This window comes from Mercenaria mercenaria, chromosome 17 (genome assembly GCF_021730395.1).
Source record: "Mercenaria mercenaria strain notata chromosome 17, MADL_Memer_1, whole genome shotgun sequence".
Lineage (NCBI taxonomy): Eukaryota > Metazoa > Mollusca > Bivalvia > Venerida > Veneridae > Mercenaria > Mercenaria mercenaria.
The window spans coordinates 51,191,454-51,213,378 of NC_069377.1; the positions used below are offsets into that span (position 1 = coordinate 51,191,454).

The 21,925-nt window shown below is 35.6% G+C and overlaps 1 protein-coding gene across 1 annotated transcript in view; it reads left to right on the forward strand.

Annotated features, from left to right (window-relative positions):
- Positions 1 to 21,657, forward strand: part of LOC123535725 (PAX-interacting protein 1-like) — a 38,213-nt gene extending 16,556 nt beyond the window's left edge. Inside the window, exons 9-21 of the mRNA XM_053528158.1 lie at positions 4,601 to 4,692; positions 5,701 to 5,796; positions 6,245 to 6,385; positions 7,271 to 7,392; positions 8,236 to 8,420; positions 8,859 to 8,902; positions 9,623 to 9,702; positions 10,059 to 10,152; positions 10,586 to 10,754; positions 12,627 to 12,727; positions 13,400 to 13,534; positions 13,991 to 14,066; positions 14,651 to 21,657. Coding sequence (XP_053384133.1) covers positions 4,601 to 4,692; positions 5,701 to 5,796; positions 6,245 to 6,385; positions 7,271 to 7,392; positions 8,236 to 8,420; positions 8,859 to 8,902; positions 9,623 to 9,702; positions 10,059 to 10,152; positions 10,586 to 10,754; positions 12,627 to 12,727; positions 13,400 to 13,534; positions 13,991 to 14,066; positions 14,651 to 14,736 — 1,421 coding nt within the window. The 3' untranslated portion in view covers positions 14,737 to 21,657. The remainder of the gene's footprint in view (positions 1 to 4,600; positions 4,693 to 5,700; positions 5,797 to 6,244; positions 6,386 to 7,270; positions 7,393 to 8,235; positions 8,421 to 8,858; positions 8,903 to 9,622; positions 9,703 to 10,058; positions 10,153 to 10,585; positions 10,755 to 12,626; positions 12,728 to 13,399; positions 13,535 to 13,990; positions 14,067 to 14,650) is intronic.
- The last annotated feature ends 268 nt before the right edge of the window (positions 21,658 to 21,925 follow it).

Sequence of the window (21,925 nt, forward strand, 5' to 3'; positions counted from 1 at the left end):
AGAATGATTGCCTTGATGAAATGTAGGTCAAGTTTGAATATGGGTCATCTGTGGTCAAAAAGGTTACTAGGTCATATCAAAGAAAATACTTATTTAAACTCAAGAGACTGCATTTTTGGTCCAATCCTAATGAAAATTGGCCAGAATATTTGTTCTCCATGAAATCACTAGGTCAAACATGTTTACACTGTTATGGTGTGTTTCTCAGGTGAGCGACCTAGGGCCATCTTGTTTTTTTTTCTTTCTTTTTAGCTCGACTATTCATAGAATAGTAGAGCTATTGGACTCGCCCATGCGTCGGCGTCCGCGTCGGCATCCGCGTCCGCGTCCCGATTTGGTTAAGTTTTGTATGTAAGCTGGTATCTCAGCAACCACATGTGGGAATGGATTGAAACTTCACACACTTATTCACTGTGATAAACTGACTTACATTGCACAGGTCCCATAACTCTATTCTGCTTTTTAGCTCGACTATTCATAGAATAGTGAGCTATTGCACTCGCCCATGCGTCGGCGTCCGCGTCCGCGTCCCGATTTTGGTTAAGGTTTTGTATGTAAGCTGGTATCTCAGTAACCACTTGTGGGAATGGATTGAAACTTCACACACTTATTCACTGTGACAAACTGACTTACATTGCACAGGTTCCATAACTCTATTTTGCTTTTTTACAAAATTATGCCCCTTTTTCGACTTAGAAATTTTTGGTTAAGGTTTTGTATGTAAGCTGGTAACTCAGTAACCACTTGTGGGAATGGATTGAAATTTCACACACTTATTCACTGTGATGAACTGATCTACATTGCACAGGTTCCATAACTCTATTTTGCTTTTTTACAAAATTATGCCCCTTTTTCGACTTAGAAATTTTTGGTTAAGGTTTTGTATGTAAGCTGGTATCTCAGTACTTACTAATGGGAATGGATTGAAACTTCACATACTTGTTCACTATCATGATCTGACATGCACTAAGCAAGTCCCATAACTCTACTCTCTTTTTTTTCAAAATTATGCCCCTTTTTCGACTTAGCAGTTTTTGGTTAAATTTTTGTATGTAATCTGATATCTCAGTATCCACTAATTAGAATGGATTGAAACTTCACACACTTGTTCACTGTCATGATCTAACATGCACTGTGAAGGTCCCATAACTCTACTTGGCATTTTTACAAAATTATGCCCCTTTGACTTAGCAGTTTTTTGTTAAGTTTTTGTATGTAAGCTGGTATATCAGTATCCACAAATTGGAAAGGATTGAAACTTCACACACTTGTTCACTGTCATGATATGACATGCAGTACAGAGGTTCAATACCTCTACTTTGCATTTTACAAAATTATGCCCCTTTTTCAACTTTTGTATTCATTCAATTGACAAGGCTGTTGAATAGTCGAGCGTTGCTGTCCTCCGACAGCTCTTGTTTACAAAATTATGCCCCTTTTTCGACTTAGAAATTTTTGGTTAAGGTTTTGTATGTAAGCTGGTATCTCAGTAACCACTTGTGGGAATGGATTGAAACTTCACACACTTATTCACTGTGATAAACTGACTTACACTGCACAGGTCCCATAACTCTATTTTGCTTTTTTACAAAATTATGCCCCTTTTTCGACTTAGAAATTTTTGGTTAAGGTTTTGTATGTAAGCTGGTATCTCAGTAACCACTTGTGGGAATGGATTGAAACTTCACACACTTATTCACTGTGATAAACTGACTTACATTGCACAGGTCCATAACTCTATTTTGCTTTTTTACAAAATTATGCCCCTTTTTCGACTTAGAATTTTTTGGTTAAGGTTTTGTATGTAAGCTGGTATCTCAGTACTCACTAATTGGAATGGATTGAAACTTCACACACTTGTTCACTGTCATGATCTGACATGCACAAAGCAGGTTCCATAACTCTATTTTGCTTTTTTACAAAATTATGCCCCTTTTTCGACTTAGAATTTTTTGGTTAAGGTTTTGTATGTAAGCTGGTATCTCAGTATCCACTAATGGGAAAGGATTGAAACTTCACACACTTGTTCACTGTCATGATATGACATGCAGTGCAAAGGGTCAATAACTCAACTTTGCATTTTACAAATTATGCACCTTTTTAAACTTAGGAGTTTTGGGTTAAATTCTTATATGTAAGCTGGTATCTCAGTACCCTCTAATGGGAATGGATTGAAACTTCACACACTTGTCCACTGTCATGAGCTGATAAGCACTATGCAGGTTCCATAACCCTATTTTGCTTTTTTTAAATTATGCCCCTTTTTCGACTTTCGTATTCATTCAGTCGACAAGGCTGTTGAATAGTCGAGCGTTGCTGTCCTCCAACAGCTCTTGTTTTTTCTTGTTTTTTGTTTTCTTTACTTTGGTTGTTTATTGTCCTGTCCAAAATTTTTATCTGAAACAGAAAACTATATATACTTTTTAGCTCACCTGTCACAAAGTGACAAGGTGAGCTTTTGTGATCGCGCGGCGTCCGTCGTCCGTGCGTGCGTCCGTCCGTCCGTCCGTAAACTTTTGCTTGTGACCTCTCTAGAGGTCACATTTTTCATGGGATCTGTATGAAAGTTGGTCAGAATGTTCATCTTGATGATATCTAGGTCAAGTTCGAAACTGGGTCACGTGCCGTCAAAAACTAGGTCAGTAGGTCTAAAAATAGAAAAACCTTGTGACCTCTCTAGAGGCCATATATTTCACAAGATCTTCATTAAAATTGGTCAGAATGTTCAACTTGATGATATCTAGGTCAAGTTCGAAACTGGGTCACGTGCCATCAAAAACTAGGTCAGTAGGTCTAAAAATAGAAAAACCTTGTGACCTCTCTAGAGGCCATATATTTCACAAGATCTTCATGAAAATTATTCAGATTGTTCACCTTGATGATATCTAGGTCAAGTTCGAAACTGGATCACGTGCCATCAAAAACTAGGTCAGTAGGTCTAAAAATAGAAAAACCTTGTGACCTCTCTAGAGGCCATATATTTAATAAGATCTTCATGAAAATTGGTCAGAACGTTCACCTTGATGATATCTAGGTCAAGTTCGAAACTTGGTCACGTGCCTTCAAAAACTAGGTCAGTAGGTCAAATAATAGAAAAACCTTGTGACCTCTCTAGAGGCCATATTTTTCATGGGATCTGTATGAAAGTTGGTCTGAATGTTCATCTTGATAATATCTAGGTCAAGTTCGAAACTGGGTCACGTGCGGTCAAAAACTAGGTCAGTAGGTCTAAAAATAGAAAAACCTTGTGACCTCTCTAGAGGCCATATATTTCATGGGATCTTCATGAAAATTAGTCAGAACGTTCACCTTGATGATATCTAGGTCAGGTTTGAAAGTGGGTCACGTGCCATCAAAATCTAGGTCAGTAGGTCAAATAATAGAAAAACCTTGTGACCTCTCTAGAGGCCATATTTTTCATGGGATCTGTATGAAAGTTGGTCTGAATGTTCATCTTGATGATATCTAGGTCAAGTTCGAAAGTGGGTCACGTGCCCTCAAAAACTAGGTCAGTAGGTCAAATAATAGAAAAACCTTGTGACCTCTCTAAAGGCCATATTTTTCATGGGATCTGTATGAAAATTGGTCTGAATGTTCATCTTCATGATATCTAGGTCAAGTTCGAAACAGGGTCACGTGCGGTCAAAAACTAGGTCAGTAGGTCTAAAAATAGAAAAACCTTGTGACCTCTCTAGAGGCCATACTTGTGTATGGATCTCCATAAAAATTGGTCAGAATGTTCACCTTGATGATATCTAGGTCATGTTTGAAACTGGGTCACGTGCCATAAAAAACCAGGTCAATAGGTCAAATAATAGAAAAACCTTGTGGCCTCTCTAGAGACCATATTTTTCAATGGATCTTCATGAAAATTGGTCAGAATTTTTATCTTGATAATATCTAGGTCAAGTTCAAAACTGGGTCACATGAGCTCAAAAACTAGTTCACTATGTCAAATAATAGAAAAAACGACGTCATTCTCAAAACTGGGTCATGTGGGAAGGTGAGCGATTCAGGACCATCATGGTCCTCTTGTTTTATATGGGTCATCTGTGGTCAAAAACTAGGTTACTAGGTCATATCAAAGAAAATACTTATTTAAACTCAAGAGACTGCATTTTTGGTCCAGTCCAAATGAAAATTGGCCAGAATATTTGTTCTCCATGAAATCACTAGGTCAAACATGTTTACACTGTTATGGTGTGTTTCTCAGGTGAGCGACCTAGGGCCATCTTGTTTTTTTTTTCTTTCTTTTTTTTCTTGTTTTTTGTTTTCTTTGCTTTGGTTCTTTATTGTCCTGTCCAAAATTTTTATCTGAAACAGAAAACTATATATTTTTTTCAAATTTCCAACCACATCCATAACTTTATAAGCCATACCATTTAAAACAAATTAATGAAAAATAGTGTTTTATTTCAACGCAATTTTCACCATTTTAATTATTACATTGCAATTTTCGCAGCTTAACGAGACTTGTCATCATTCCCCTCTCCTGAGGAAAAGTGATTTTTGAAATAAATATCAGTTTTAGAAAAGAATTTGGAATGGATGAATATTAAAAGCATGTTGTTTCTAAGAGTATTCATGTGTATTTTTTCAGTACCAGCGGACATGTGTTTACTTGGATGTATATTTTACATCAACGACTATCCAAAGACATTAGATGTGGAACAAATATCTGTATGGAAAAAGGTTAGTATTGTACTGGACATTGGTGAAAAGTATGTTTCTAAGTCAGTGACAGTACTGTTTTTTTGTACCTAATCTTAGCCCTTTTCCCCTTCCCAAAAAAGTATTGTTTTTCCCTATCTTTTTATATGCCTGTTTTGGAAAAAACTGGTATGTTATGTGAGGGTGTGTGTCTGTCTGTGCATCTGTTTATCATATTCATAACTTAATAAGCATTCTAGGTATTGACTTTAAACTTGGCGTGTATGTAGATGGCAATGAAACAATAAGCAGTGTATGAACAGGGCTAGTAGGTCAGAGGTTAAGGTCACAAATGGAGCTCAAAGGTCAAGTTTATCTATCATAGTTTGTGTATGGAGCAAATTCTTAATAACCAGGTATTGACTTCAAACTGTATAAAGGTAGGTGAGGACAAGACAGTAAGCGCTTGAATCAGGCTGGTATGTCAAAGGTCAAGGTCAAGGTCAAATCTGTCGTTCATATTTTGTGTCAAGAGCATAAATTAATAACAATCTGAAGTAGTTGACAATAAGATATGCAGAGCGTATAAACTTGGTAAGTAGATCAAAGGTCAGGCCTGAATTTAGATCACATGTCGAATCATCCTTCGTATTGCTTTTCTGGAGCACAATTTAAAAGCTACAAAAGGCATTGACTTTTTGCTTAGAATGTAGGTGGATGGTGTTGAGATAATTTGCAGAGTGCAAAAATTCACATTACTTCTCACAACCCTCACAGTACATTAAGGAAAATGGATGTACTTTTGACCTTAACTTTAACATTACACAGTACATTCAGGAAAATGGATGTGTTTTTTACCTTAACAACAAGATAACTTATTGTGTATAATAGAACAGCTTGGAGGCTATGTTGTTACCTGTCCTGTGTAACAAAGTTATGTACATATTTCTGGACAACAAAGAAAGATACCTTGTCAGTTGAAATCTGAAATATGCTTTGTACTGATAAAAACTAATCGACATTTAGAGTGATACATCCTTGACCTTGCAGGTTATCGAGCAACATGGAGGCCAGGTGGACCCCTCATACTCTAACAGAGTGACTCATGTAATCTGTGCCAACCAAAAAAGTGATGTCTTCAATCTGGTATGTTTAGTTTTTTATTGAAAATAGTATTCTGTTAATGTATGTGTCTCACCTTAAGTTAAGAGGACTGTAAAATTCATATGATTACATGTTGAAGAGTATGCACTTTCAGGGTTGATATTCTAGAAAGACAGAAGTAGATTTGTTCAAGTATTTTTCCTTGCATTTTCTGATTTTGATAATGTCTGTAGAAATAATTTTAGTCAAGGCATATGGCTGAGTAGGGACTGCACAAGGTTACTCATTTCTCTGTGAGTGATGCTCTGATATTAAAGGAAAATGAAAAAGAAATTCAATGTTCACCCCTATATGGAATTTGCATATCGCATGTGTTGGTACAAAATCCAAGAACATTTTAAAACTCAATGCCATAATAAACTAAGATATTGCCCAGGAATAATGTTGAACACAACAGAACAGTACAAAATCTGAAATTGTTCATGTACAGGCTCTGCGGGACCAGCGTCGGCTTGTGACACCGTTTTGGTTAAATGATGTTCTAGTGAAGAAAAAGATGTTACCACCCTGGCAAGCCTTACATCTGCCATTGTTATACAGTGAAGAGGGACAAAGACCATGCAGTAATCAGGTAGGTTCCTACTGTGGAAGAATTTGTGCATCTAAGGAAGCCATCCAGGTGGCTTACAGAAGGTCAGTGGTTCTACCCAGGTACCTACCTGTGACTGAAAATACTACCTTTCACCACAATAAAAAGCTGGAAAGTTGCCAAATGCCCTGAAGTTGTGTTTGATGTAAAACCCAAGAAAACAAACAAAACTGAATCATGTGATGAGGTTTGTCAAGTTTTGACTAAAGCCAGTACGGTCAAACCTGTATAAACCCTTATCATGCTGAACACGATTTATTCTGCCTTTGCAACCAGTGTAGATCATGACCAGCCAGCACATTCAGTCAGTATCTTTTTGGTCGGCACCCCTTTTAATAGTCAGTGGTACTGTCCAAATTGAAAGATGGACAAGTTCATTATAGAAATTTAGCAGGGTAAGGGTTAAGCAGTCAGCCAAAGGGAGAGACACAGTCTGGCTGTTTACGGCAGGTGTCTGCTAAAGACGAGTCAAAATTAAAAGAAAATGATGATAATGGGAAGTAAGCTTACTGGATACTTAAGGCAATGGACTACCTGATACAGATGGCCACTTGGGCAGGTTTAAATATACATCTAATATCATTTGTGTTTTATGTCTTGTTGATGCATATTTGCAGAGAAAAAAAATAGCATTGAAATTGCATACATGTGTTAAGGAAAACTATGATGGTTTACATACTTGATAAGAATTTTACATCTAGTATAAAGTCATCGGTTTCATTGGAAAATGTCAGTTTCTTTCAATATATAAATTCAAATTGTAGAACCCTTAGAAACACCTATGTACAATAAGACCAGCATAATTTAGATAGCTGAAACTTTAAATCGGGAACAGGCTGACGTTACAAGCGATGTTTCATATTTCAGATAATCAGTATTACAAATTTTGATGGTGATGACAGAGATAGAGTGAAACAGATGATCACAGCATTAGGTGCCAAATATACAGGATATATGACACGGTCAAACTCTGTACTGGTATGTCGCAGGTAAATGACAACTTTATCTTTTTGAAGAACTGAGGGGAAAAAAATAGGAATTACAGTATTTATAAATTATTTATGCACACACATGTACACACAACTGTGTAAACATTTAAATATCATAAGCAGTTTTTGACCAAACTACTAATATACAAGGTCAAAAATTTGTACATTTAAAATTCTTAAAAGAAAATAAATGAAATATTTGTTCCTTAGCATTTGATTTTATGGATTGATCTGCCAGTAAAACCATGAACATTATTTCTCCATGAGTAATAATGATTCACAGCACGTACTTGGTTATTGTTGAATCATTCTTGAGTATATATTCTGGAACACTTACCTGAAATATGATTAGGCATGATTAGGACCCAAAATAAGTTGACCGGCACAAAATTTCAGGAAAAGCTGAAATTTAATGAAAATGTTTCAGAACTGAAGATAAAAATTTTGTTTTTGTAATAAGACACAAAACTTCCATAGGGGTTTACATGGCTGAGTACAGTCACTGACTGGATCACTTGCCCCTTACCAGTACAGGTTAAAACCTCTCCTAGGGTATAGAATTCTTCCTGAGAGGAAGCAATCCAACTGACTTACTGAAGGTCAGTGGTTCTATCCAGTGCATGCATATGCCTTGGGGCATTGTGGGGTCTTCCTTCAAACAGAAAAACTGGAAAAGTTGCCATATGACCTTAAGAGTGTTGATGTGACTAAACCCAATAAAACGTTAAAGATTTTCTGACTGTAAAGAGCTAAAATTCACTGTAGTCTGTGCCATTGAGCCAAGAATTGGGGGGGGGACCTTATTCATGACACATCAAACATTAGTTTGCTCTTAAATTTCAGACCAGAAGGCCAGAAATATCAAAAAGCAAAGGAATGGCAAGTAGCTGTAGTGAATGTGCAATGGTTGTCTGACCTGATACTGGGACACATGGAGGCTTTGAAAACTCCTATACAGAAATGTTATCTACAAGTGGGACAGATGGATGAATTCCAGATGGACATGAGTAAAGTGCAACATTTAATGGGTAAGAGAAGATAACTGGCTGAAGATTATATCTTGATTGTTGTAAATGAATTTAAGATGGGTATGAATAATGTAACACAATTAGTTTTAACCTATTGTTTGCATTGATGATGTATATTCTTGTAAAACTTGCGTTAATGAATCTCATTGACCGCGTCATTGAATTCCTAGAAGTACTAGAATTAACAACCTCCAGATCAGGAACCACCACTCTACCCCTGCACTGCAGTGCCCACTTAGAGAATAATTCTTGATGAAGTAATGTTTAGAAAGCTACTGAAGTACTGATGAAGACCATCTTTTACACAGGGGAAGATAACTGTTACTTTTAAATATATATCAGAGTTTGTTAAGTCACTATAATAACCCTAGAGTAATGTAGATAATAGTAGTTGTTGAATGTAATTTCATAATGATTGAAATCTTTATTAATTTACAGTTGCATGGAGGACACCATTGAAAGTACCAAAGGAAGTGATGAAGGTCTGTATACATAATTTCTTGTTTAATTTATCTTGTTTAATTAACACTTTTGTTAATCATTGCCTTTTTGGAGGTTGTTTCCTATCAGTATGACATAAACCTGTACAAAACAAACAAAGGGGAGGTTATGTATTAGACTGTGCTCTGTCTCCACATGAAGTCACAAGCTTACTCTGACAGTGAATTCATTGGCTCAACTGTGCCCAAAATGCTCAGGGTCAAGCTATTGTAACCATGCACAATGTCCGTCCACACTTTTCTCCACACACCATCTCTTCTGACACGGTTAGGTGGAAGTAGATGAAAGCTTGCAGGGATATTCCTTGGTTGGTCCTCTTACAGATTGTTCAGAGAAATCCATTCCGTGCAGAACTCTTATTTAAATCTGTTTATAAGAAACTGTCAGCAAAGTTTTGAAATTATTTCAATATCTGACCCTCTATCTACCTATGAAAAGCATCTTTGCTTATAATTTTCTCTAAAATTGTTGATGCATATTAAAGTCTGCAGTTTCGTATTAAATTGGTACATTGTTATTAATATTTTCTCCTAAGCTTTCAACCAAATTCAATATAGGGAAGTTTTTTATATACATAAAACCTCAAAAATTTCATTTGAATCTGTTTAACCCACTTCATTATTCTTATATATTTTGGGCAAAAAACTGCTTCTATCAAAGTATAAAAATCTGTTAGTGTGAGGTGTGTTTATGTTTTACAGAAACTGCCTGCGATGAGGAAGATGCTTGCTGGTCAAGAGAATGTTCCATTAAATACTCCACCTCCTTCCAAGAAACAAAAGTATATCATTTTTGTAACATTTTGTTCTTTTCAACAAGTTGTCTTAGAAGCTTAAGCAATATTGAAAATTGTACATATTGATATATGTTTTATATGTTTTTATGGATTATTATGTCATTACTGTTGTAGTAGATTGGACTGATTTTGACCCCATGAAAATGAAATGAGCAAAGATGGTCAAGGTTAAGGTCATTTCACTTAACTTCTATTGTGAGGATTTGCTTAGAACAAAATAGTTTTGGTGAAGTCTGATTGTTGTTTAATAAAACCATGTTAATGTTTACATAACTGATAGTATTGGATCACCTGTCACAGGTGAGTTTGGTGATTGAAAAATTGAATATTGATGATTTCAGACTTGACAGTGAAAATAAGTTAGATTTGAGTCAGCCTGGTCCAAGAGTATTGTTCACAGGCTTCCAAAAAGGATTTTGTAAACAGCTACAAATGGTAAATATAATCATTTCAAAGATCATAAGTGTATTTATTATGGAATGATACTTCCAAAAAATGTCATGTTAAAGGATTATTTGGCTATTGTTTCATTATACCTTATAAACTTGTTTATTGAAAGCTGAACAAAAGAGGTTTTCCCTTTGCACAGACACTGTTGGCATATATTTTGTGGAAAAAAATTAACATGAAAACGATACATAATTTAATCCTTGAATCACTTGCCCCTCACCTATTTGTTCAACAGCCAGCTTTTGATGTAGATTTCAAGTGAGAAAGCATTATATGATAATGCCATTTTCCAAAACAGGAAAAAAATAGTTATTGAATTAGATTTTTGTAGGTAATGAAGTGAACAACAAGAATAGGTCCGGTGTAGAATTTCTGATTTATTCATTTGTATTTCTAATTTGATGTATTATTTACACAGATGGTGACGTCATTAGGAGGTACCGTGGTAGAGAACCCACAACATTGTACACATCTTGTTGCTCAGTCTTTCTCCAGAACTATGAAATTTTTCATCGGTATTAATGCTTGTCATCATATAGTGAACAAGCAATGGATAGAGGATAGCTACCAACAGCATACATTTCTTAGTAAGTTGTATACTTCTTACATGTAGACATCTTGTACATAGTTGTAAACATGAAAATCTTCAGTATGTTAGTAAACAGTGTACAGAAGAAAGTTCACTACAAAATTCATTTCCTGGGAAAATGTAAACCTTTTATTAGCTCGACTATTCGAAGAATAGGGGAGCTATCCTACTCGCCCCGGCGTTAGCGTGAGCGTCACACAAATGTAAGTTTGCGTACCACCACAAATATTTTCAAAGTCCATTAAGATATTGCTTTGATATTTTGCATACTTGTTTACCATCATGACCCCAGTCTGTAAGAAGGAGGAGGCATCTCTATCAAGCATTTTGACTGAATTATGGCCCCTTTTTTACTTAGAATATGCTTATTGTAATGTTATAGTTTTACTCATAGCTTATATTATACTATCAAGCACTGAGAATAGTTGAGCGGGCTGTCCACTGACAGCTCTTGTTATATATATAAAGATATTGAAAATTCTTTGATACATATGCTTACAGGGATCAGCCTAGGTCAAAATTTTAGGGAGAAGTGACTTCTCCCTCTACAGAATTTAGGGAGAAGTTGAGAAATTTAAGGAGAAGCATCGGCATAGCATTCAGTTTCTTGCCTATATATATCCACTTTCTGTGGGTCTATCTGTAACTTATAAACAGTAATTATTTAAGGAAATTGATTCTTGCATTATCATTTTCATGAATTTCTAAATAAAGTATAAACTTAGCTATGAAAAAGTCGCCTTTAAATTTTTATCCGAAATTTACATGTCTGAAATTCGTAAATTTAACAGGTGCACGATCAAAACGGCGTGAAAATTTTCATTAATGTTTCGATTCTCGTACTTTTATAATGCCCGATTTTTGCACCAACTTGTTCAGATTTATACATGTAATTTATTTATTTATTTTTTTTTTTTCGAAAATAATACCAAACTCGTAGTTAATCGTGATCTTTTTACAATATTTTGTACGGCAGTTCTGACGTCCGCGAAATCATTTTTTATCCACAGTACCCGGCCGAGCCGTTCATTTACAGAAATTGACCGTAATTATGGTAATTGAAATAATTTTTGAAGTAATCTTTAATAAAATGTAAGAATAATATACAATTGTTGCATAAAATCATGCTCTCGTTAAGTTTATCGGCTTTTTACACGCCGATTGAAAGTTTTCAAAATGGCGGCGGCTTACAATATTATTGATTGACACTGTTAGATATTAACGCTACGATTGGCTGAAGTTTGACAGGCGAGTAGGCGGGGTTGACTATGGATTTATCGATAAATTAATCTAGAATATGCATCAAGTTTTGCAACTTTAAGTAAACAGATAATAACTCGCTGAAAAACTCGGCGATTTGGATTTCGCCCGGAGGCGATAATTAGGCGAAGTGGCGGACTTTAAAGCGACGATATCGCTCAAATCGCCTTGTAGGCTGATCCCTGGCTTATTTTACATGAGCATAATGGTTTTGTTGGGACTTTTTGTCACAATTTAATTAGAGTGCAATATCTACTGTAATACATTAATAAAAGTTGTTCAGACAAAGATTTCAAGACATGGTTTTGAGAAAAATGGTCCTTGAAAAGGTGAAAAGAAGTTTTGAAAAGTACTTTAACCCTTAGCCTGCTGGCGGCAGATAATTCTGCCTTTGCGACCAGTGCAGACCAAGATCAGCCTGCACATCCATGCAGTCTGATCATGGTCTGCACTCTTCGCTATTCAGTCAGTAAATTTTCAGTGAAAACCCCTTTGAATAATAAGTGGTACTGTCCAAATTGAAAGATGGACCAGTCCATTATAGAAATATGGCAGGGCAAGGGTTAAATTTGTCACGGATGTTCTGTATAAACCTTGTTTAACATTTCAGACGAGACAACCTACACATTACATGACCCAGCCGGTGAAGCAGAAATGAAGTGTGTGTTGATGGAATCTCTTAAAAGGGCCAGAACCAGATCATTATTTACTGTAAGTCTTTTACGTTTACTTGATTACCTTATATACCTGTATATGAGTACCTTCATTTGATTATTATCTGTGTTTGTGTACCTTCATTTGATTACCAAGTAGGTTTATTTTACAGGAACACTTGCTAGGTCACAAAGCTATTTCAGACTGAACTTTATATGTGTTTTATATGTACTTAGGAATATATAAAGAGAAAATATAAATCTTGTTGTCATGTATAAAGTCACTGGAGATATTGTATTAATTTCTAGGTACATTTGAAAGTCAAAAATGGAATAACATTTGGAAATGAGCAAAGAAATAGGAAACAGCAGAAACGTGATGGGTCATTTTCTTGAGCAATATCATACAACTGTGATCGATTTATCAAATGTTCACTTGTAAGCATTTCAAGGGAGCGAGAAGGGATTGGTCTAGTGGTGAGGGTGTCAGTCACTCAACTTAAAGGTTGTGGGTTTGAGCTCCACTGGGGTCATGAACATGCATGTTCACATGACACAAGTTCCATTTTTTCCACGAGGCAGACTCTACAGTGATTCAGATAAGCTCCAAGTTTTCGTCACAATTTGACTAGAATAAGTAAATATAACTAAACTAAGCATTCAGAAGATGAATGAGTATTTACTGTATATTACTTTACTTTAAGAAAATATGTTACTTTATTTCATACAGGGTATGACATTTTATGTAACCCCAAGTGTTCAGCCCCCTGTTTGTGATCTCAGAAAGGTGATAGAGAGTGCAGGAGGAACATTATTGAAGAGAGGTTTACCAACAAAAGCAATAGATACCCTAAAAGATGAACAGGTGATTATTAAATAGTGCAAATAAAAAAAAACAAAATGTATGCTGTTTCAGTATAGTCTTAAAATTATTCAAGTAACTACTTAAGTAGTTAATAAAATCTATGAGAAGATCCTTTAATCCATTGAATGCAACAAAGCAAAATTATAGCAGACTCGGTTTGATTGTCTGTTCATGAGAGGTGTTGGAAAGTGCAAAACACCCGTCATACCCTCTAGAACCGGCTTGGACAGAATTCTATTACGTAGATACTGAATGGACTCTCCCTTTCCAAAGAACCAGAAAATATAACAAAACTGAAAAAGTTCAAAAAGGCAAGGTGAAAACTAATTTTTAATAGTTGAGTGTGCTTTGTTTACAATATCATCAGCAATAATTCTCAGTAGCATAGTAAAGGGATTACTTTTTTTCAACACTTCTATGGCAGAATATTTCTAGGCCTACATGTCTACATTTCAGGGTAAACCAACATATGTTGTAATCACTTGTGCTGATGATATACATCTTGTAGAGGATGTCATTAACAACAATATAAGTAAGTATAAATCTTACAGAATATATTAGTTTTTTGTTGGCATCCCTCCCGATTAAATTCACAAATTTTGAGTGAGACCAGTATAACTTTGCTGACTTTGAATCAGTTGTCCCACACGTTTAATCTTAAAATTTACTATTTTATGTCCATAATACTCGGAAAATTATAAGACACCTAAAATTAATAAAATAAAGTTTGATATTCAGTTTGAAAATGTAAGTTGGATAAATAAAGTCCTTGTGACATAAGATATTTTTAGCAGAAAAGCTGTTAATGTTAACAAGAGTTACAGAATTCTGACTTTTTTAAAATAAGTGATCTTAACTTACGAATTTTAAACCTGTCTATAGAAACATGATAATGTGAAATCATTAATATTTGGGATTGATTTTCATGGATTTCGTGGTTGCGCCAGACCAGGAAATAAACTCCAGACAAATATAAAAAAAAATCTGTATATCTTGCTTTTAAAGTTTGAATTCCATGAATTCATGTCCCCAAAAATGTTTAGTTTTTAACAAAACCACTGAACTTAATGCCGATGAAATTAAATAATTTACGGTATATTGATGTTTATTCCACAGAGGTGTATACAGCAGAATTTGTACTTACTGGAGTGATGAGGCAGGAGAAAGACTTTGGACAATTTCAGATAAGTGTTGAGAGATGACATCACAAACACTGAGCAATTAAAATATCACTGATGGTATCCCAATCAGAGAATGATGACACCACAAACATCAAGTTCTGACATCACAATTTGACAATTATGTCATCACAAACATTGAGTGACGACATCACAAATTCTGAGTGATAGCATCACAGTCTGAGATCTATGATGTCACAGTCTGAAAGTGATACCATAAAAAGTGCTTGATGATAAAAATCTAGATGTGCAGTGTTTTGTCACCAAAATACTGAATGAAGACATCTCTAATACTGAATAATGACAGCACAGTGCCAGAATGATGAAAAACTGAATGATGACAGGATAATGACATTATGTACTCTAAATGATACCATAACAAGCATTGGATAATGTCACAAACATTAAATGACCACACCACATGCATCTGTAGCTATTTAATTTCATTATTAATCGAAGGGCATTACTTTCTACAGTGCTGTGAAGTGGTGACATTGTGAAAAACTGGTGTTGCTGGTTGTGCTAAAGTAAAACTTGTTTTATTTCTGTTGTGTAAACAGCAGCTATTCTTGTAAACTGGACAGGGATTTCTGATGTTTTCACCAGTGCTGGAAAAGTCCACCTTACATTTCGATGATTTTCCTGCCATAAATGGCATATAATGAACCACACTTGTGTAATAGATCATGACTGGTACAATAATATTTAGTTTTTAGCTCATCTGATTTTTTGAAAAAAAATGATGAGTTATTGTCATCACTTGAGCGGTTGTCGGCGTCGGCGTCGGCGTTGCCTGGTTAAGTTTTATGTTTAGGTCAGCTTTTCTCCTAAACTATCAAAGCTATTGCTTTGAAACTTGGAATACTTGTTCACCATCATAAGCTGACCCTGTATAGCAAGAAACATAACTCCATCTTGCTTTTTGCAAGATTTATGGCCCCTTTTGTACTTAGAAAATATCAGATTTCTTGGTTAAGTTTTATGTTTAGGTCAACTTTTCTCCTAAACTATCAAAGCTTTTGCTTTGAAACTTGGAATACTTGTTCACCATCATAAGCAGACCCTGTACATCAAGAAACATAACTCCATCCTGCTTTTTGCAAGAATTATTGCCCCTTTTGGACTTAGAAAATCAGTTTTCTTGGTTAAGTTTTATGTTTAGGTCAGCTTTTATCCTAAACTATCAAAGCTATTTCTTTAAAACTTGCAACACTTGTTCACCATCATAAGCTGACCCTGTACAGCAAGAAACATAACTCCATCCTGCTTTTTGCAAGATTTATGGCCCCTTTTGGACTTAGAAAATATCAGATTTCTTGGTTAAGTTTTATGTTTAGGTCAACTTTTTCTCTTAAACTATCAAAGCTATTGCTTTAAAACTTGCAACTCTTGTTCACCATCATAAGCTGACCCTGTACAGCAAGCAACATAACTCCATCCTGCTTTTTGCAATAATTATTGCCCCTTTTGGACTTAGAAAAATCATTTTCTTGGTTGAATATTATGTTTAAGTCAACTTTTCTCATAAACTATCAAAGCTATTGCTTTAAAACTTGCAACAGTTTTTCACCATCATAAGTGGACACTGTACATCAAGAAACATAACTCTATCCTGCTTTTTGCAAGAGTGATGGCCCTTTTTAGACTTAGAAAATCATGGGTAGGACAATATTTCTATTATACAAAAAAATCAGATGAGCGTCAGCACCCGCAAGGCGGTGCTCTTGTTTAATGTAAAATTGGATAAAAATCAAAAACCTTGATAGTTTCTCTCTGGTCCTTATATTACTGGTACTGTGGAACTTCCAAAAACTGAACCATCCAAAAATCGGAAACTTGAAAAATGTACGATTTTCTCGGTCAGGACATTTCTCCTATTTTCTATATAGACTTTACTTAGACCGTACTTCTAAATACCGGAATTTCCAAATTCTGAACACCAGACAATACTTTTCAAAAACTAGACTTATTTCAATACAGTTTTATTTCCAAAAACTGCATGACATGATAGTAGATGACTGAATGCAAATCTGTGCCTTATGGATAATTTCATCTACGATTTCGTAGATTACCAATTATCGGTGACTGATTATTTTGACATGCTTAGAATTAAAACCTGTCAATCATAGGATCAAATGACAGCGGAAGATATTGATAATTAGATAATAATCTGTCATTGGAGAAATAGCAGATTAAATTTGGATGTTTACATCAAACATCTTCATGGACTTATAATTCTAATTTAGGTATCATTGAAGGCGTGCATTTGGGTAAGAAATTGATTAGCTAGCGTGAAAATTTAACTCAAGACAATGGTTTGATATCATAATTTGTTAAACAGTGACACAAACTGTCTCAACTTCAAGGCTTGGATGCAGGAAAAAAATGAGTAAACCCTTCAAAATCACGACATTTTATGACTACTCCATCATTTTCATAATTAAAATGACTCGCCATCGAAATGTTGTAAAACATAACTGTCCCTACTGGACAAAATAGAAATAATTTGCAGTCTGAACTTGCTCAAAATCGCTAAAAAGACTTGTGGTATGCAGTTGTACTTGTTTAAATCATTCCATACTTCCAAATACCGGAAACTTCTTAAAACCAGACTTTTTTCTTTTGGTCCCTAGGGTGTGCGATTTTCGGTAGTTGCATTGTATTTTTATTGATTCAAAGAACATTATATTATGGAAACATGTAACTTTATGCTACAGATGATAAAATAAAACCAGGACTAGTTTGTCTCTGTAACATCATGATATCTTCCCTGTTTATAATATAGATGTAAATTTCCTATGCTTTGTTAAATATGCTTCTGTAAAAAAATAGTGCTATAGAGAAAATCATTTGTTTGACTTTGCATCTACTATGAATCATTGATTTGTTGGATACGATGTGTTAAGGAAAGAATTATGTCACTGGTTGTAGGTTTAAATGGGAATATCTGACTCTCAGGGTAACTGTGTACACAGTAATTTGACAGTCTTGTTACTGCCTAAACAGTTACCCTCAAACTTTATGTTTCCATCTGCATGTACAACCTGTGAATGATTCTTGTATGATGTAATCATTATTTTATTGAAATCTTTTATACTATTCATTCTTATCTTTCCTATGATGTTAATATTTCTATCGATTACGGAACCATATCCTACTGATTTGGAAATCAAGACATTTTACATTAAAAAGTTAACTCTGTAGAAATGTTTGTATAAGATTAACTTTGGTCAGACTCTATTAAACATTTGAAAAGAGAGCCAGATATTCCCATTCTTCATAATTAATTACGGACAAGTGCTATTTCTGAACACTGTTTGATTTTGTTTTTGTGTTACACAAAAGATTTTCAGCAATTTTTGAAGTCTGTTTTATTTTGCAGTGTATTATGTTAAGAGGTTAAATGTTTTCTTTACAGTAATTAAGACAGTTAATTTGTCTATTTTGGTTGTGTCTGCAAAGTGATTTGAAAATTGAAAATGGCATGAAGTTATGACATAACTCTCAAGGATTATTTTGGGAAATTTTGCAACAAATATAGACTGACGGTAAAGACTTGTTTTGATAACAATTATTAGTGACCCATTTTGATGAGCCAGTGAAACAGGACATTATGTCATCACCTGCTGCTGGTTGGGTTCACTTAAGTTGTCTGCCCTCTTACTTGAGCAGTTCAAAATCCAATGTTCACCAGATTTTTTCTTAGTGATTATGGGCATAATATCTCAGCAAAGTTTGATAATCAGCAAGGTTGTCTTAGAGGTTCTGGAGTTATGTCCCTTGATTTGCTTAAAATTGTGAATATTGACAGTGTCTGCTTTCTATCTTATATAGAATTTACCCAATAGTCACCAGGCTTGTTCATAATGATGATGTGTATAATATTTCAGACAAGTTCTACAACCAGCTTGATCCTTGAAGTATCTGATTAATGGCTCAGCACTTTTTGGTTGAGACAAACTTGTCAGGTTTAGTAATTGTTTTTATGCCCCCGAAGGGAGGCATATAGTTTTTGAACCGTCTGTCTGTCTGTCGGTCTGTCAGTCTGTCGGTCTGTCCGCAATTTTCGTGTCCGGTCCATATCTTTGTCATCGATGGATGGATTTTCAAATAACTTGGCATGAATGTGTACCACAGTAAGACGACATGCAGTGCGCAAGACCCAGGTCCATAGCTCAAAGGTCAAGGTCACACTTAAACGTTAAAGGATAGTGCATTGATGGGCGTGTCCGGTCCATATCTTTGTCATCGATGGATGGATTTTCAGATAACTTGGCATAAATGTGTACCACAGTAAGACGACGTGCAGTGCGCAAGACCCAGGTCCGTAGCTCAAAGGTCAAGGTCACACTTAGACGTTAAAGGATAGTGCATTGATGGACGTGTCCGGTCCATATCTTTGTCATCGATGGATGGATTTTCAAATAACTTGGCATAAATGTGTACCACAGTAAGACGAAGTGTCATGCGCAAGACCCAGGTTCGTAGCTCAAAGGTCAAGGTCACACTTAGATGTTAAAGGATAGTGCATTGATGGGTGTGTCCGGTCCATATCTTTGTCATCGATGGATGGATTTTCAAATAATTTGGCATGAATGTGTACCACAGTAAGACGACGTGTCACATGCAAGACCCAGGTCCGTAGCTCAAAGGTCAAGGTCACACTTAGACGTTAAAGATCATTTTCATGATAGTGCATTGATGGGCATGTCCGGTCCATATCTTTGTCATTCATGCATGGATTTTAAAATAACTATGCATGAATGTGTGACACAGTAAGGCGATGTGTCGCGCGCAAGACCCAGCTCCGTAGGTCAAAGGTCCTAAACTCTAACATCGGCCATAACTATTCATTCAAAGTGCCATCGGGGGCATGTGTCATCCTACAGAGACAGCTCTTGTTTCTTCTTTCTTTTTCTTTGAGTTCATTTTCAGCAGATGTTTTGCCATTTTCTTGAGGTATATGATTAGTTTGTTGTTCTTTTTCTGTTGTTTTATTGATTTATTATGCAGTTATTTCCTCAATATATGCAAAATTATTATGTTTACGGATTTAAAGGACATTTCTCAACTAATAATGTACGTACATGTGCTGTTAATGGCTTTTTTATTGATATCATGTCAAATAATATAGACATCCATTAACTAAAAGATTCATTTATTTTTATGTCAAAGGTATTCAAGCATTATTTTGAGCTTTATTTGATATGAAATTAACATACTTTCAAATGCAGTAGTACAAACCAGGACTTTTTATGCCCCCGAAGGGAGGCATATGGTTTTTGAACCGTCTGTCAGTCTGTCGGTCTGTCAGTCTGTCCGCAATTTTCGTGTCCGGTCCATATCTTTGTCATCGATGGATGGATTTTCAAATAACTTGGCATGAATGTGTACCACAGTAAGACGACATGTCGCGCGCAAGACCCAGGGCCGTAGCTCAAAGGTCAAGGTCACACTTAGACATTAAAGGAGAGTGCATTGATGGGCGTGTCCGGTCCATATCTTTGTCATCGATGGATGGATTTTCAAATAACTTGGCATGAATGTGTACCACAGTAAGACGACGTGTTGCGCGCAAGACCCAGGTCCGTAGCTCAAAGGTCAAGGTCACACTTAGACATTAAAGGATAGTGCATTGATGGGCGTGTCCGGTCCATATCTTTGTCATCGATGGATGGATTTTCAAATAACTTGGCATGAATGTGTACCACAGTAAGACGACGTGTCGCGCGCAAGACCCAGGTCCGTAGCTCAAAGGTCAAAGTCACACTTAGACATTAAAGGATAGTGCATTGATGGGCGTGTCCGGTCCACATCTTTGTCAACCATGGATGGATTTTCAAAAAACTTGGCATGAATGTGTACCACAGTAAGACGACGTGTCGCGTGCAAGACCCAGGTCCGTAGCTCAAAGGTCAAGGTCACATTTAGACATTAAAGGTCATTTTTCATGATAGTGCATTGGTGGACGTGTCCGGTCCATATCTTTGTCATTCATGCATGGATTTTAAAATAACTACGCATGAATGTGTGGCACAGTAAGACGACGTGTCGCGCGCAAGACCCAGCTCCGTAGGTCAAAGGTCCTAAACTCTAACATCGGCCATAACTACTCATTCAAAGTGCCATTGGGGGCATATGTCATCCTATGGAGACAGCTCTTGTTTTAGATTTAGATTCATGTAACCTACATTTTCTTGAAGAACCTTGTAGGTGGTGAATAAAAACCAAAAAGGTGGGGGTTGTGTGGGATTTAAGAAAACTTTTTTTCAGTAAAGCAAACATAGTGTAAAATTAGCTAATAAATGAGGCCTAAATTAATTTTAAACTGTCTTGGCCTAATATTTAATGCTGAAATCTGATGTGCAGTAATTCAAAGAAAATACTACCAAATGTCAGTAATAGACCTGTTATGTGATTATAGCAAGATGATGCAATGAGCTGTGGATATTGCTTTTATGAGCAGAAAAAAGAGAGAACTGTTTGAATCCACCATTAGATAACTGACTTTTCATCAACAACATTGGCTATTTAGTATCTACTATTTTTTCTTGCCATTTGGCTATTTATGTGTACTTAAAACAGCACCATAAATCGTTTTGTTATATGATTTGATAACAGCACCATATACTGTTGTGTTATATGATTTGATAACAGCACCATATACTGTTGTGTTATATGATTTGATAATGCCAAGAGTGAGAATGCTTGAATTTAATATTTTTATACTGAAAACATGTGCTGCTGTTTTGAATATATGTTTTCACATCTTTTATATACGTGAATTGAATCTTGTACTTTTATATGTATTAAGGAAAGAAAACATGCAAATAAAAAGATATACAAAACAAAGAATGTTGTTCTTTGGCTTCTCTTACCACATACAATAGTTTGAACTAAGTCTGTGTTATCTCAAATTATAGATACAATATTTTAAACTCAGTCCTCATTTTCTTGGTAATAGATATATTTGTTTTAACTGACTTGTATCTAACAAAAATATACAATACATGCTGTTTTATGAACAATGTCTGTATCTAAGTAATATAGTACAAGTTTGGAAGTTACTCCATATCTGTGATAGTTTGAACTAAACCTATCATCTAACTATCTGAGCTTAGTCTGTTTCAACTAAGTAATGGATATATGAGCCGTGCCATGGGAAAACCAACATAGTGGGTATGCGACCAGCATGGATCCAGACCAGCCTGCG